The sequence below is a fragment of the Epinephelus moara genome, chromosome 20 (assembly GCF_006386435.1).
Source record: "Epinephelus moara isolate mb chromosome 20, YSFRI_EMoa_1.0, whole genome shotgun sequence".
NCBI classification, from domain to species: domain Eukaryota; kingdom Metazoa; phylum Chordata; class Actinopteri; order Perciformes; family Serranidae; genus Epinephelus; species Epinephelus moara.
The window spans coordinates 13078768-13094651 of NC_065525.1; the positions used below are offsets into that span (position 1 = coordinate 13078768).

The 15884-nt window shown below is 40.5% G+C and overlaps 1 protein-coding gene across 1 annotated transcript; it reads right to left on the reverse strand.

The window, feature by feature from the left end:
* Positions 1-1952: 1952 nt before the first annotated feature.
* uba2 (ubiquitin-like modifier activating enzyme 2) lies at positions 1953-14608 on the reverse strand. Its single transcript, XM_050073384.1, has 17 exons — positions 14373-14608; positions 12443-12526; positions 12201-12271; positions 11514-11578; positions 11321-11421; positions 11034-11155; positions 10804-10871; positions 10513-10634; positions 9582-9681; positions 7879-8030; positions 7589-7682; positions 7274-7386; positions 5616-5771; positions 5275-5371; positions 4722-4827; positions 4462-4604; positions 1953-3333 (listed from the first exon to the last, which is right to left on the reverse strand). The coding sequence occupies exons 1-17, from the start codon at positions 14511-14513 to the stop codon at positions 3119-3121; spliced, it is 1950 nt and encodes a 649-aa protein (XP_049929341.1). The 5' UTR covers positions 14514-14608; the 3' UTR covers positions 1953-3118.
* Between the last annotated feature and the right edge of the window lie 1276 nt (positions 14609-15884).

Sequence of the window (15884 nt, forward strand, 5' to 3'; positions counted from 1 at the left end):
ACCAATTTGTGCCATTTTTTTCCGTATAAATGTATTGTGTTAATGTGATTTTGTCAAAATAAAAATGTTATGCTTCTTTCATGTTTTTACTGGGGGGCGCATTTTCTAAATATTGAGTTGGATGTGTCGTGTCCCCTGCATCCACCCTGAAATCTACACCAATGATTGCACCCTATGATTACAAGTAAAAGTCCTACATTCATAATTTTACTGCAGTAAAAGAACATAAGTAATATCAGCAATAACAGCACTCATTATGAAGAATGGCCCCTTTCACAGTGATCTATGTATGTTGAAATAGTTATATTATTACTGCTGCTTTAACATAAAATCAGCATTTCAATGTTAGCGCTGGTTGGAACGGAGAAAAACTGAATCTATTCCACAGGCTGGTAGTTTGATCTACAACAATTCATTAACTGATCATATGATTTGAATGAAAATCTTGATTGGTACAGTAATTTTAGCTGTAGGCCAATGTTAGCTGTCAGGGAAAGGGAAATGATCATACCGAGTACAAGTACCTCAAGATTGTTTTAAGTATTAGTTATTTTTCCAATTAAATAGAACAGAGCTATCATTATGTTCATTATTAGTAACACCTGGGCTTTTATTTCTTGCCCCTACATCTCCCACTTACCATTTAGTAACGTGTCTCTTTTCTTAAAGGTCTAGTGTGAAGGATTTAGTGGCCCCCAGTGGTGAGGTTGCAGATTGAAACTGACAAAAACTAAAGCGTGTAGGTAAAGTATGGTGACTGACACAAAAACGCAGATGGCCCCATTTAGAGCCAGTGCTTTGTTTGTCCATTCTGGGCTACTGTAAAACAACATGGCGGACTCCATGGAAGAAGACCCACTCCTTAAATAGATATAAACAGCTCCTACTAAGTAAACGAAAACACAACTTTTCTGATTTTCTGGTGGTTATAAACTCATAGCTACATTGTTATAAATATTACATACCATTTCTGCCATTAGATGCCCCTAAATCCTGCACACTTTTTTAACATTTTTCATTTTGAATGTGTTATTGTATGTAGAGCACTTTGAGTTGCCTTTGTGTGTGAAATATGCTATAGAAATCAGAGGTGTGGACTTGAATCACCCTCGAGTCAGAACACGATTTTAGACTCGACCTGGACTTTAACACCAATGACACGACTTCACTCGGACTTGACCCTTCTGACTTTAAAATGCTGATAACGTCCCCCCAGCCCAAAGATTTAAAGTATGTAATCTTAAAAGTATGTTACCAATCAATTCATTTTTCATTCTTGAAAAGACTAACATTAACGCTATTAATCCTCGGGTAAGTAGCCACATATCACAGAGGAAGACGCAACAACCTCAAACCAACTTGTTTTAACAAATGTTTTTTTTAAATAGCATTTATGATTTTTGTAAATTTAGAGAGCCCATTCTGACTTGTTTAGGACTTGCAACTTGACTTGGGACTTGCCTGGCTTCACTTCACTCATTTACATTACAGTCATTTTTCTTTTAATCATCCATGTTTATCTTGTATCCTGACCCATCTTCCCACGGGGAACACTGAATGTTCGAGTTTAACTTTCAGATGTCAAGCTATTTTTTTTTTTTTTTTAATGACAGTAACGTGCAGTCTGTTGTGTGTGTGTGTGTGCTGAGTTGTAGTGTTGCATCATGGTTCTTCTTCTCAACAATGTCACACTCTGTACAGAGATGATCACATGACTGTCAGACGTTAATCCCTGAACTCAACAAACAATATATCTAGGACACCAAGAAAACAGTTGAATTTGCTGATGATGGTACACTCAGGCAAAAAAAAAAAAAAAAAAAAGCTCACACAGACGTGCATTTCTGCTGTGTCATTTTAGTGTTTAGATTATTTTGGCCCTTCTAAATTCTGAAACAACTTTCTGAGTCATCCTGAAAGACATACAGATAAATAAGACAACACAAGAAGCCTCTGCATGTATTGAGTTTATTGTCTTCACCAAATTGGTCCAAAGGGCTCTCATAGCCTTTCAACAACAAGTCAGATCACAATGAAATATGAAATTATGGACACTGACACAGGAGTTCGACTGAAGAAGACACCAGGAGCTCAACTGCTACACTTTGTGCAAGAGGTTCCTCTGTTATTTCAGTGCAGGACTCCACCGCCATCAGATTAACCTCTGCAGTATGAAAAAGAATGACTGGTTCTGGTCAAACCACATCTGGTTCTGTCTTTAACCGTCTCCACAAACTGTGAGCTCTTTGCTCCATAAGAACCAAGTCGTACTAATAAATAGTGACTGTAACATGTTTACATTAAACTACGACTAGGCTGGATCTAAGCTGCTTGTGCTTAGCCAGAGCCTTTAAGATACAGTGCAGTCATCAGGGAACCGTGTTAGCGGCACTGTGCTGCTCCATGGCTGTTTCTGAGTCACCTTTTTATGATTCTCTCAGAGCTGGATGCCTCACTGTGGCGGTGTTATGGAGGGCATGGTTACAAATTCGCAGCCAAAATAATGTTAGTTCTAGAAAAGAGGTAGCAAACTAACGCCTCCATGGCACAACGTGGCCAAACTCTCCATCACTGCATCTGTGCTTTACCAACCCCGTAGCAGGCATCGACAGCATCTACAGACAGACACGCTGGTTAGAGTAGCACAAGCTGCAGACTCCTGGGTCCGTCCGTCCCTTCACAGCCACTGAGATTAATATTACAACCCAAGAAAATGTTTTGGTTTTTAAATCTTTTGTTACCTGACCACAAAGCACAAAAACACCCTGACTTGTGTAGCATGAGAAATACAGTACGTTTATAAAAAATACAAAAAAAGCACTTTTTTAACCATCAAGAGAAGCATTTTATAGGGACCAGAAATGAATAAAAATAACAAAAGAAATTGTGTGTGTTCTCAAAAACGTTTTAAAATGTAGAATCTATTTACAGCATCATGTCAGAGCAGAGGAGTATGAAAGCACAAACACAGAGTTGGGGGGAGGGAGTGACGAAAGACCAACCAGGGCAGTAAATTGTTCATAAAAGAGGTGTTTTATTCAAACCTACTGTCAGTCTTGAGTCAAAATGACAAGCGTTCAAAGAGTTCTCAGTCCTTCAGGAGACCAGGGTGGAGGGGTTAATCCAGAGCGATGATGTCGTCATCGTCATCATTGTCGGCAGCTGCTGCGCTTGACTGGTCCGTCCGTGGGCGCTTGCTGGAGGCCTCGCCGGTCTCTGCATCCGAGTGCCTCCTCTTGGTGCCGCTGGTTGCCGCTGCTGCTGCAGAGCTGGACGACGCCCCTCCCTCCTCATCAGACTCAACGATCATGATGTCGTCATCCTCTGCCGGAGCTGAAAGGTGGCAGACAACAGCGTTTACAGATGAAAAAGAAGCAGATACAAATTTCTGTCCCCAAAAGATAACACCAGCCCTCAAAACAAGAAACTGACTGCTATTTGAGTCTTTATGGAGTTAGAGATTCAAAACACAGTGGGTTGACAAAGAAAGACAAATTAATATTCTGAGATATGATTTCTCTGTTGTTGTGGATCTTAGTAAAGGTTAGTGATGTCAGTGGATGCAGAACCACAGGCCCAGCAGTTATAACACAGCTGCAGTACCAGCAGTTTCAAACCTGCAGCTCTACTAAGCAGCAACCTTCGGGGCTGAAAACTAAACCCAACACGGAAGTGCCAAAAACTCCTAATGGCCACATGAGGCTGACTCCAGAAGCCACTCAATCCCCAGAGCCCCCCATGTTAAAATGCCCAAATTTGCCCAAATTTCCCCCTTCACCATAACTGTACAGGGGGTGATTTTTTTTTTTTTTTTATAACTCACCCATTTACATTTAATTAAGGCTGTCTTGGCTTCTAAGTCAGATACACTCCTCACTCCTCCACAGCTCCAGCCTTTTGCCCAAATATGGTCACTTTTGGCTCTAAAACCAAAATGGCAACAGCTGAAATGTCGAACGCGAGGCTTCAATACGAGAGTCCACAAACCAATGGGTGATGTCACCATAGCTATGTCCATTATTGTTACAGTCTATGCTCTACACCTGTAGTTAAGGCCAACCTGCACCACCTACTGGCAAGGAAGGTTACAGCCACAGCATTTTAGAACTGTGCACAAACTACAGCCAGTTTTCAAATTCTGATAGTTAGTTTGAGACTGTTGGGCTGTGACTTACCTTGCGATTGTTACAATGAAAAATAAAATAGTGCTATAATGACTTTACAGAAATGTAAATCCTGTCTTCAAGTATTACAAACATCTGTGCAGTGTCTTGGTTTCTGAAAAGCCTTCAGATTCATAGTCATGATATCACTACAAAAACAGCAAAGGCGAGCAAACCCACACTCTGACACAATAAAACGATACAGCACATTCATTTCTGCTCTGTGTTTTCAACAAAGACCCAGGATCACACAAAATCAGCAGCAATGTAATGTAGACAAGACTAAGACAAAACAAACCTTTAGAAGAGGTGGATGGCTGGGCGGAGTCCTTGTTGCCGTTGGTGATGCTGTTAACCTCTTCCTGGTTAGTCTGAGGGGGCGGAGCTTTGTCTGGAGCCTCACCTACTACCTCAAACTCCACATCTCGCTCTAGTTCCTCACTGCCAATAAAAGACACACACATATAGCTTTTTTAGTTCTGTTCACTTCAGTCACCATAAAAACAAAACATAAAAAATTAGACCCACTCAACTGAGCACAATGTATTATGTACATACGTGTGCAGGACATTGACGAGGAGTGTGTAATCTTGGAGGAAATCATCGACTTGGAGACGGCTTCCGTTGCGGATCCCAAAATCAGCAAGAAATTTGCTGTTGTTGGCTGTGGAGGGACAGACAGGATGGGATTTACATACACACACCTAATAACAGTATCTGTCTATCTAAACATGTGGGGACAATGTGTTATTCATGTCTAAGTGTTTCCTTTGCACCTACACATACTCACCAAATGCAAAACGTTTATTAGTCTCACTCTTAATACTCTCTGAACTCTGCATATATTTTCTCTGCTGTGTATCTGTGTAACAAAATGTTCCAATCTAAAACTGCTCATTTCCAACCCTATAAATACAAACTCTTGAAAACCAGAGCATGAAGGCACAGCTCACTAATCGTGTCAACAGAGATGCTATTCAATAAATGTTTTTTAATCTCCTGTCTGGTCATGATGTGTTTTAGCTCAGAGATTATTAACAGATGCTGCCAGAGTGCCCTCTTGTGTCTAAACGAAGAATCCCTGCATGTGATTTTTTCCCTTATTCCTTACCTTCTGTCTCTCCTTCCTCCGAGGAGATGAGGATGGTCCCTTTTCCATCCTCTATCTGAACATCTGGAGCCACCATGCCAAACCTCTCCTTCAGGATCTGGTCAAAACATACAAAAACATCAAGTCAACAACAAGTAAGACAACAGTAAACATCTCAGAGATCCCATTTGAGTCCATAGCAACCTTTGCAATTCAACAGCAATAACCCCCTCCAACCATTTATGTACTGTATTCTAGTTTATATCATAAAGACAGATGAAATGCACTACCATCCAAGAACAGAGGAAGAATATTCAGATGCAAACTGTGTTTTCTGTGCAGAAACAAGCTCATCATATCACCTTGTCCTGCAGAGACTGGACCGTGGTTTTGTGGACGTTCAGTTTGACTGTGACTTCTGGTTTGCTGGCGCAGACGTAGCAGTTGGCGCTGGGCGGATCCAGGACACATGGGACCAGCAGCTTCTTCCTAAGGTTGGGATGCTTGTTCAGGAAGATCTGGAGAAGAGGTGACAAAGACAAACATGAAATGTGGAAAAACAACAGAGCTGGCAGAAGGGATTCACAGTGTTGGCGCTAAGTATGTAGGCAAAAATATTCACAAGCTCCATTTAGATGCTCGGTTTATTCCCAACTGAGACTGGAAAAATTTATCAAAAGCTTTCATATCATTTGCAAAAACCAGAAACTATGTGGAGGCCATACTATGCCAGCAAACAACATGGCAGCTACCAGTGCTTCATATTGGCACTGTTTAGCCTGAATTTAATATTATTACTACTCAGTCAAAAAAGGGGGTTAACTGATGGCTGCACTCCTCTTACAGTTTTTGTTGGTGGACCTTTCCATTCGAAGAAGAGTTACCATAGTTGCACAGAAACACAGCAGATTCAGTGTTATTGGTAATACAAGAAAACTGAAGCCTAATTTATTGGTGGGCGCTCAACACTTTTGATGAGTGTTGCTCAACAGAAATGATATAATTTCAAAAGAAAAAGGGTCTCTCTACAGTCTTCTTTCATGGCGCACACCTGGAGAATTTTGTTATGTCGTGGACATCATCATCGGACAACGTGATTGGCAGTGTTACTATTGTTGCCATGGAGATAGCAGTTTTCAATCCACACCGACTCTAACCTGCGTTCGGCAGCTGTCTGCCAGCAGCAGCTGTTGCATGGCTAAGAGGACAGCATCCACCCAAACTGACTTCACCAGGCTGACTGACAACAGACATTTACTCATGTCAGCTCCACAGGAAGAAATCAACAGTGTCTGTATTTACGTATTAATTGATTTTATCTCCCCGTCCATCATAGCAAGTGAGGGAAATCTGCCACTCACAGACAGACTGTGAGTTGATCAGTTAATGAATTTACAGTTAATAAGTTAAATAGAATTACCACCTTGCAGTTGTATGCCTCCACACAGCCGCCAAGTTGCAGTTACAGTTTACATCCATGTCTGTGAAAAAGCAGATGCTTCACACACATCCTCCCTCTGGCAGCACAGAAGATCTATACAATCATCACAGTTTACGATGGACACGCAAGATTGTCACCAATTCAGTACCAAAATGTCTCCCTTTCTGTTGCAGAGTTATGACGTTGAGCAATGGCCAGACAAGTGTTACTGCAGAATATTAAGACGTCAGAGTGAAGCTGACCTTTGAGATATAAAATGTCGGCACTTCATCATTTAATCAAATTAGACATTTGTGTAACATTTTGTCATAATAACATACAACTTCTTGAGTTATGACCAAATACATTTTTGTGAGGTCACAATGACAAGTCAACATTTGTGCTACATTTGAAGAAACTCCCTCAAGGACTTCTTGAGATATTGTTCATGAGAATGAGAATGAGAATGAGACAGACAACACGACAAGATAATGCCCCCCGGCCACAGCTATCGCCAGCACAGAGGCAACAAAATGTTTATATCCAGGTCCTGAAAACTGCCGGGACTGATTTAACTAGCAATGGACACTTGGTACTAACCGTGCGACAGGATTCTATTTCTCCTGCCAGGATCTTCAACCCTTCCAGCACAATGAGTCCAGCGATGACAGCGTTGGTTGTAGCAATAGCTGGGATGATGTTACCTGCCATGGCTGAACACACAAATCAACAAATAGACCAATTTATACTCTTAATTAGAGACATTTATCTGAATGTGCACTACAACTGTATGATGGAATTAAGATATCCAGAACTAATTTAATGTGCATGTACAAGATACTCATTAAATAAAACACAGCAGATTCTACATGATAGTTTGTTTCCTGTTTGAATGACATGAGACAACCAACTTACACTTTACATCAAAGCGACTCTTCATGTTCATGCTAAAGATGTGCATACGTAGGTTGGCTGCTGCAGTAACAAAGTCCATGGCTGGAGGGTCATCCTGACAACAAGAGGAAGCGGTGAAGGTACTAAATACACACGAGCCAATAAAACACTACATGTATCTGTGTGTCACTAACATTTCACTATGGCTGCTTATTCTCCAGCAAGAGATCTGAAATAGCCAACAAACGCATAATGGAAACTTGTTTTCTTTAGATTTTTTACAATTAAAAGACCATGAGTTTGAGTGTTACCTTGTCCCACACCAGCTCAGCTCCTTCTCCCTTTTCCTGCAGCTGTGAGCGGAGAGTCTCTACACTGTGCTGGAACAGCTGGCAAAGACCCCAAACACCCAGAACCTGCTGGTCCTTCAAACCTGTACCTGTGAATGCCTCCTGAGGACATGCTGGAACACACAAACAATTACAGATGAACAAAAAGACATATATATAAACCAGTCCCTCCAGGATGTTGTGATTGCAGCAGCTGACATAAATTTAGCTGATCCCTGTACATTCTGCGTGAATTTGACTATTTAAAACAGGTAAAATCTCATTTCATTGTAGAGCACCCACAGCGTATTGATTAACTCAGCCACTGCTTGCCTCTCTCTCTCTGTTTATCATAAGACTACTGCTGGAGCTGTGATAGAGCCACACACACACAGTGACAGGATTAACCGTTAGCATCACAGGGCTAATGTTACCCTACGTTTATTGATGGGTTTAATGAAAGATTTGAGCCATTTTGGAGTTGGTGGGGTGAGACTGTTGGTTCTGTTTAACGGCTCAGTGTGTGATGTTAACCGTTGCTACCCCCACCAACACTAAAACGTTCTGTGGTAAACACTAAATGCTCATAATAATAGGCTCCAAATCTGAGACAGCGTTGCAACTATTTTTGCGATTTTCATTAACTCCAACATTTTCATTGCAAAAAGCATAAAACTCTACAAATACTGCAACATGCATCGCAATTTCTTTAGAAAACCTGACGTGAAAACAGGCATTTCAGGCCACAACAATCCTATTATAAAACTTTAAGACAACCAAGAGACAGGCAAACAGGTGCATAGTGGCCATGCCTACATACAGAAGACAAGAGTTAGGGATTTTCCACTGTATGAAAGGAAGTCGCACTGAGCCATGCTGTTAGCTGAAACGAGCAGTTATTCAACTGCACAGCACAGCAAGTAAAGTTGTTTACCAGGGTGAAGTGTCTCTTTAACACAGCCCCAGAGTACAAACAGAAACACAGCATTCAAACTATACTCCAAACCACACTGTTAGCATGCAAAGCACTGGAATAACCACCTGAGAACAGCTGTGAGAGTCATGTGAAGCAACTGCTCACCCTGAAGAATATTAACTCCAAAATGTATCACTTGCCTTCACTGAAAATCCAACTTGGTAAAATATATTGTATGACACTTGATTGTTTTGTGTGCTCGAAACAGAGCTGGTCTTTTGTCTTTTATCGTGACAAAGTTAACTCAATTTGTATATTGACACAGAAGATTTAATTTTTCTCATTTCTCATCTCCCATGGCAGGTTGGACTGATCGCTTTTATGACAGCGTTTTCTTCTGTGCTTATAGATATAGTTACACACCTGGTTCTACTCTGTTTTCAAAGACAAACTGACCACATCTCCTGCTCACCCTAAAAAAAATGGTGTTTGCATTCTGGTGTCATGCTCAGCATCTTCCTGACAGACAAGTAGTGTGACATTTTTTGGCTGTTGTATTGTAAACCGGTCACACCCATAACTGCAATACTATTCCACATTTTCTTGTCTTGCTGGTGTGTTTAAGATTTGGGTTTATCTGGAGTCTATTTTGGCAGAAACAGGAGGAAAGAAGGTGGGATAAGCAAGCAGCAAACAAGCAGCAAGCGCCCAAACTTCATTTCACCAAAAGCTAAAGATGTCACTGTCATAAATATCTAAACAGGCATACCACTGTTTTCTATCTGATGCCAGTCCAGAGGTGTAGGAGCTTTCCTCTTCTTCCACAGCTTGTCCATGGTCAGTAGGTACATGATGTCATCTTTGAAAAGCTGGGGAGAAGAGCCAATCAGAACTGAGCTTGTTATTGTTCGTCTGTTGTAACAATATACTAACACAGTACTGGTAAAAATAAAAAGGCTTATTAGAAAAGTAAATGTACATTTTAAAACTGTTTGAAAATCTGCTCCATTTGACAAAAAAAAAAAAAAATCAAATTCCAACACAAAACTTTAACAATACACTTCTTTCATTTCCATCCATATCTTTACCAAGGATACGTGTAAAACCAGAAACACTGTCGCCACCTAAATGACTAATCACTATTTATATATAATAACTATTTATTGTCTCTAATCATTTTTAATAATTCTTAAATTGTATTAATTCAAACTGTTTTATTTTTTTTCTGCTCTGTAGCACTTTGAGATTGCTAAATTATTATTATTATTATTATTATTATTAATCACATTTATGATTTGTGTCCTTAATTAATGAAAACTGGTTCTCGTGTTCTGCTAGGCTTTGGCTCATCTCCAGCAGGACACCAATGAAAACAAATTTAAACAGCAAATGGAGACAATTTTTTAAATTGCAATATGTAGAGATTAAATAAGGAAAACTATCTAAAATACCACAGAAGCTGTTTCAAGTATTTGATAGATGGTAGAGCCCATACTGTCGAAATGAAACCTTCCTACACTACTAGCTGCAAGAGCTGAGAAACATATGAAAGCAAAGCAAATAAAAATCAATGTTATAACCAATTACAGACAGTCGTTCCTTGTAAAGTGAACAGAAGGTTTGGGTATCCCATACACATAAAAAGGTCTGCATTTAACATTCTGAAACAGCCCAAGAAGTTTGACTTGTCTGACTGGTACCTTGTTGAAGAGTTTGACTGCGTCGTATCCTGTGGAGCGGGCCCATTCCTTGGTGGAAACTCGCTTGATGTCTCCGTCCTTCTCTGAAGCTGTGGCTCGAGCTGCCGTGTCTTCAGGATTCCCTGCATACAGAGCAAACACACACATTTTACATATATGTGCTTGTGTAATTCTAGTTGTAGCACTATCCACAGTTAAAAACTGCTGCCCCAAATGGACTGAATATAGAAGCCAAAGAAGTATAACTCAATAGATGTGGTGAGACAATTGTAATGCCTCGCTCTCACTCACATGCAGCTTCTGGGTCCGCTGTGTCAGGTGACACCTCTTGATCTGCATCCTCTTCTCCAAACAGCTGGCTATAGTGGCAACAGATAAACAATGCAGGATGACCATCAGAACACAGCATAGTGGCCTCTATTGATAGTAGCCACATGTGCAGGGCTGTGTAGTGAAGGTTTATTGTGCAATGTACTATTTTGAACGTTAGTCCCCTTGAATAATGCAAGAATGAGCCTTACTTGAAGAGATACTTGGCCCAGACAATACAGTGAATGGGTTCAGACGGTGTGTTTCTAATGGTGCATCCTGGGAAGGTCTTCTGGGTGGGCTTAGGCTGGCACTCATAGCACTCTGTCATTCCCTGGGGAATAAGGAGAGAGGGAGCGGGACGGTATAAATGGAGGGAAAAAAGGGTGACAGAGACACAGTGAGAGTCGGAACAGTCACTGCCAATCAACCTTTAACTGGACAGGAAATCAATGCAATGGAAATTACAACAAGTAGCATAATAATGTGCATGTTCTACCTTCTTGATCATTGTGACTTGTCCCAGGTATCCAGCAGTGCCACTCTCTATTAGAGGGATGTCTGCTGCCAAACACATCCTGTTGACATGGTTACGGGCCGCTGCAAAGACAGAAAGTGTTTTTATTTTCCTCGTCATTTGAATGTGTTGCTTCTTAGGAGTAACACAAAATGTCTGAGTAGTGAGGTCATACCTCTGTTGTCCAAAGCATTCATCACCAGCATGAACTTTCTGAAGAACTCGACGTTGTAGTCAGGGCTGTTGAAGGAAAGACACAATCAGTTCCAAATCAAAAGGACAACCATCAGCCACACACAACCATATCACAATATGCGTTTTCTTTTGCTCTTCTGACCCTACTGACAACATCTGCTTCTTAGTTTGATGGAACTCTTTAATGTATTTAATGAATTAAAGAAGCAGTGTTTAGGATTTAGTAGCAGCTAGCGGTGAAGACTGCAACTGAAACTTCTCCCATGTGCCAAGAGTAGACTATTCCTTAAGTGTTTTGGGTTTTTTTAACCGGAAGCTGAATTATCCGGAGAGGTCTCAAGACAGTGTCGAAAATGGGGTTTTTTTTCGACACTGCTCTGCTTGTCGCTTGGGCTGCTAACTACAGTGGCCAGTGTTTGGTTTGTCCGTTATGGGCTACTGCAGAAACATGGTGGTAAAACATGGCCGACTCTGTGGGTGAGGACTTGCTCCCTATGTAGATATAAACGGCTCATTCTAAGGTAACAAAAACATAACAATTCCTTTTTTCCAGCAGTAATGCACTAAAGAAAACATACTTCTTGCACTATATTCCATTTCTGCCAATATACCCCTCTAAAATCCTCACACTGGACCTTTAAGGAACAAGAAACAGAGAGAAACTCACTTCATGATGCTGTCATGGTATGCAGTAATATTTGCAGTGGGACAAAACTGCAAGGCGCTCTCCTTGGCCACCTGCAAAACACCAAGAACAAAGCAACTGACTGATTCAAACATGTACAAACAGCACAAACAAAGTTATTTGCAGAGTGTTTAACACAACACGCTGTCAGCTCAAACAAGACGAGCAACACCACGACGGCGTCAAGTGACAGAGGTTAGTTCTCTGACCTGATCTTTACACACCTGTGCTTTGGACTTGCCGACATGCTTCTTCTGAAAGAGGAACTGGCGATTCAGGTTGCTGACATCAATTGTGTCCAAGTCAATCTGCCGAAATGAACAGGGTTGTAATGTCAGTCATATATAAATGTAACATGGTATGACAGCCAACTACAATCACACAAGCATTTTCACAGTTTTTGACAGAGCAATTTGTTTATATTAAAATTTGAATAAAAATATCTGCACGTACACATAATGACAAACAGGAGCAAATACACTAAATAACAAGGTTTAGATATGAAATGGCTATTGGCTACCAGTTTATGATAAACTGTGGGAAAATTCCTGATGGTAAGTACTACCTTTCAAAAAGTTGAATTTCCATTAAAACCATGTTTGATTGTCGTGCTTAGAAAAACTCACGCTAATACAGACGCAGACACAGCATGCCACATAAATTGCTATTCCCTTGTTTACAGAGTGTGTGTGCATCAGACAAACCCAGTGTTGCAACTGGTCCCTTACTCTACAATGACACTAACACACAAACAGGCTATCTTTAATGTTAATGCAACACATTTAATATGGTTTTCATATGTTTACATGGCACAGGTATTGGCAGGTATTCAATTAAAACTTGGTGAAATGATTTCAGTGTAGGTATCAGTACTTTTGGACATTCTGAGGACATTTTAATAATATAATATTATTATTGATAAGCATGATATGAAATTTACTGTTTTATCTCTTATCAGGGTATTCGCCATACAACTGAAACTACTGATAGGATCTCACTCAGATGTACAAAAACTCCTGTGTCAATATGTCGTCCTTTACTGTGTCTACAGTCTTTAAGGATTAATCATATAGTCCAAAATTCTGACTCACTGCTTCTGTTATGACAAGTCAATACAAAAGGTACTGACAAGACAAGATAATCATCTCGTTATCATCTGTGGAGCTCTACCATCTCTTCTCTCATTTGACTAGAGTACACAGTCAAACTACTTTACCATAGATATTCCATTTGTACATGGCAATTTTGGCAGACCTAATGTTAAGGTACTGTGCACATTTCAGAAAGAGTGGACTACAAATTGTCCTGGGGGGAGTGTAAGCCCCTATTATCTGATGTTTAGAAATCAGATTGCATACATTCATTCCATTTGTCCCTGATTGTTGGTAGCCTGACTTTAGATGCCTTGTTCTTATATGCTGACTGTTTGACTATGAATGTTTCTTGTTCTTAGCTCTCTCTTCAAATCAAAATGAGATCGAACTTAATTACATGTTACCAGAAGTCATCCATATATTTCCTGCTCATTTTCAAAGGCAGTGAATAATGGTGAGTATTAATCTATTATTCAGTTTACCCTTCAATGACCCAGAGAGGTCTGTGAACCCTTTGCTGTGATCCAGTGATAGTCAGATATGTTAGATCCAAATATCTGCCGGCTGACCCTCAAAAATACAAACATCTAATATCAAATATACAAGAGCTGCACGAAGGGGCTGAGGCTAATTAACTAAAAAAAACAGCTTAGCATAACTTGACAGCTTAACAAAGGGGCGTCCAGGTGTTATTGTGTTGGTTTCATCCATCCGACCGTCTAAGTGGCCGTCACATCACAAAGAAGTTGTCCAGCTAAGTGTTAACGTTAATGGCGCCAAATGCGCCAGCTACACTCGCTACGGCTCAGTTCATATTTTTACAACTCCACACCAGGGCCTGTCCATTTAGCTGTAACCTTACACTCGGGCACAGACGGGGTATCAAGGACCCACTACGAACACTCGTATGATTTATTTCTTTGGATGCCACGTCCCAAGAACTATCCGCAGCCCGCACACCTCCAGGCGCAGGCTGTGCAGCACAAAGACCTAGCATGCTAGCCAGCTAGCTAGCTAACAGATTCACACACACATACAAACAAACGTAAGTATGACGGACCACTTCGATGTTTTTGAAGCCGGTGAGGACGAGGTTCTTCAGCAGCTCGCAGCCGATCCCCCCGGCTCCCACCACCAGCACCTTGCAGGTGGAAAGGGAGTCCGCCAGTTCTTTTCGGAGGGAACCCACTAGTTGGACCATGATGAGCGGCTAGAGACAGAACCAGAGCCTGGAGCACCGAGAGGCTAGCTCGTAGCTTTTTTTTCTACAGAACCGAAGTCCCGCCCACTTCCGGGTTAATCGACTTCTTCTGTCAGATTCTGAGGTGCTATGACGCATCAGCGCCCTCCTCAGGACGGCTGGCAACTCAAGTTGCAATTGAACCTACTTTGGCCGAGTTTTTCCTCACTTTAACCCAAGTATAAAATTAATTGAGATACCCTGTAATTATTTTGTCTGGAATGTCTCATCAACAGCTTGAATAGGCTAAAATTGGCTATAATAGAAGACTGGCATGGATTCATCAGGAGATATGAAATGGAGTCAGAGCGTACAACATGACCTGGTTCTCCAACACACTACAGTGCCAGGACCATCACAATTATCTCCACCAAGTAGACCCCCTAGACAAATAAATAGTTACATCAAGTTAGTTACACAAGTTATGTCTGATGTTCTGCACCCATTGAGTCATTGCTACATCTATATTTACTTGGTAGCAGTTTTGTTTTCGCATCAGGTTAACACTCCTCCCTCTATTCACTGGGGAAAACTTAGGAGTGGTGTTTACCGCTCTCAACAGGTATATTGTTTCAACACATATGTAAAGATAGATTTGTCTCAGTATTATTTGTGTGAACAGATTGACAACTGTGTGTTAATGTAAACTCTGTAAATATAAATCATCCTTAACAAATGCAAAGATCTGTAATATCAAAAAACTAATTTGCAAATAAAAAACGGATCTGCAAATACACAAATTCCATAAATAAAAAAAATGTCTGTGAATACATTTAATTTATTACAAATAAATGACAAACATTTGTGAATATCTTCCTAAACTTAATAACTGTAGAACAGATATTTTTGAATCCAGTTTTTATTTGTGAATCTCAAGTCTTCGCTTGAGGATTTGTATTTTACACACACTGAGTCTTTTTTTTTTCCTTGAGTTTTTGTATTTGTTTGTGTATTTTCAGATCTGTTATATATTTGCAAAATAGTTTTGTGAGTTTACAAATATCTTTTTGTATTTGTGGAAGTTGTTTTCTATTTATAGATTAGACATTTATACACCGATTGTCGATCTCCTCACACTAATAATTAGGGATGCACCGAAATGAAAATTTGTGGCCGAAGCCGAATAATATTAAACGCTTGGCCGAATACCGAGTACCGAATACCCAATATCGTTGTTTAGTATTTCATTAGTTCTTGCAGATGAACCCCCTCCAGATTAGTGTTGTCACGGTACCAAAATTGGATCCCACTGTACGATACCAATGAAAATATCATGGTTCTGAGTAGTATNTGGCCGCCGTATTTGACAGGAATACATTACTGTCTGTGTCT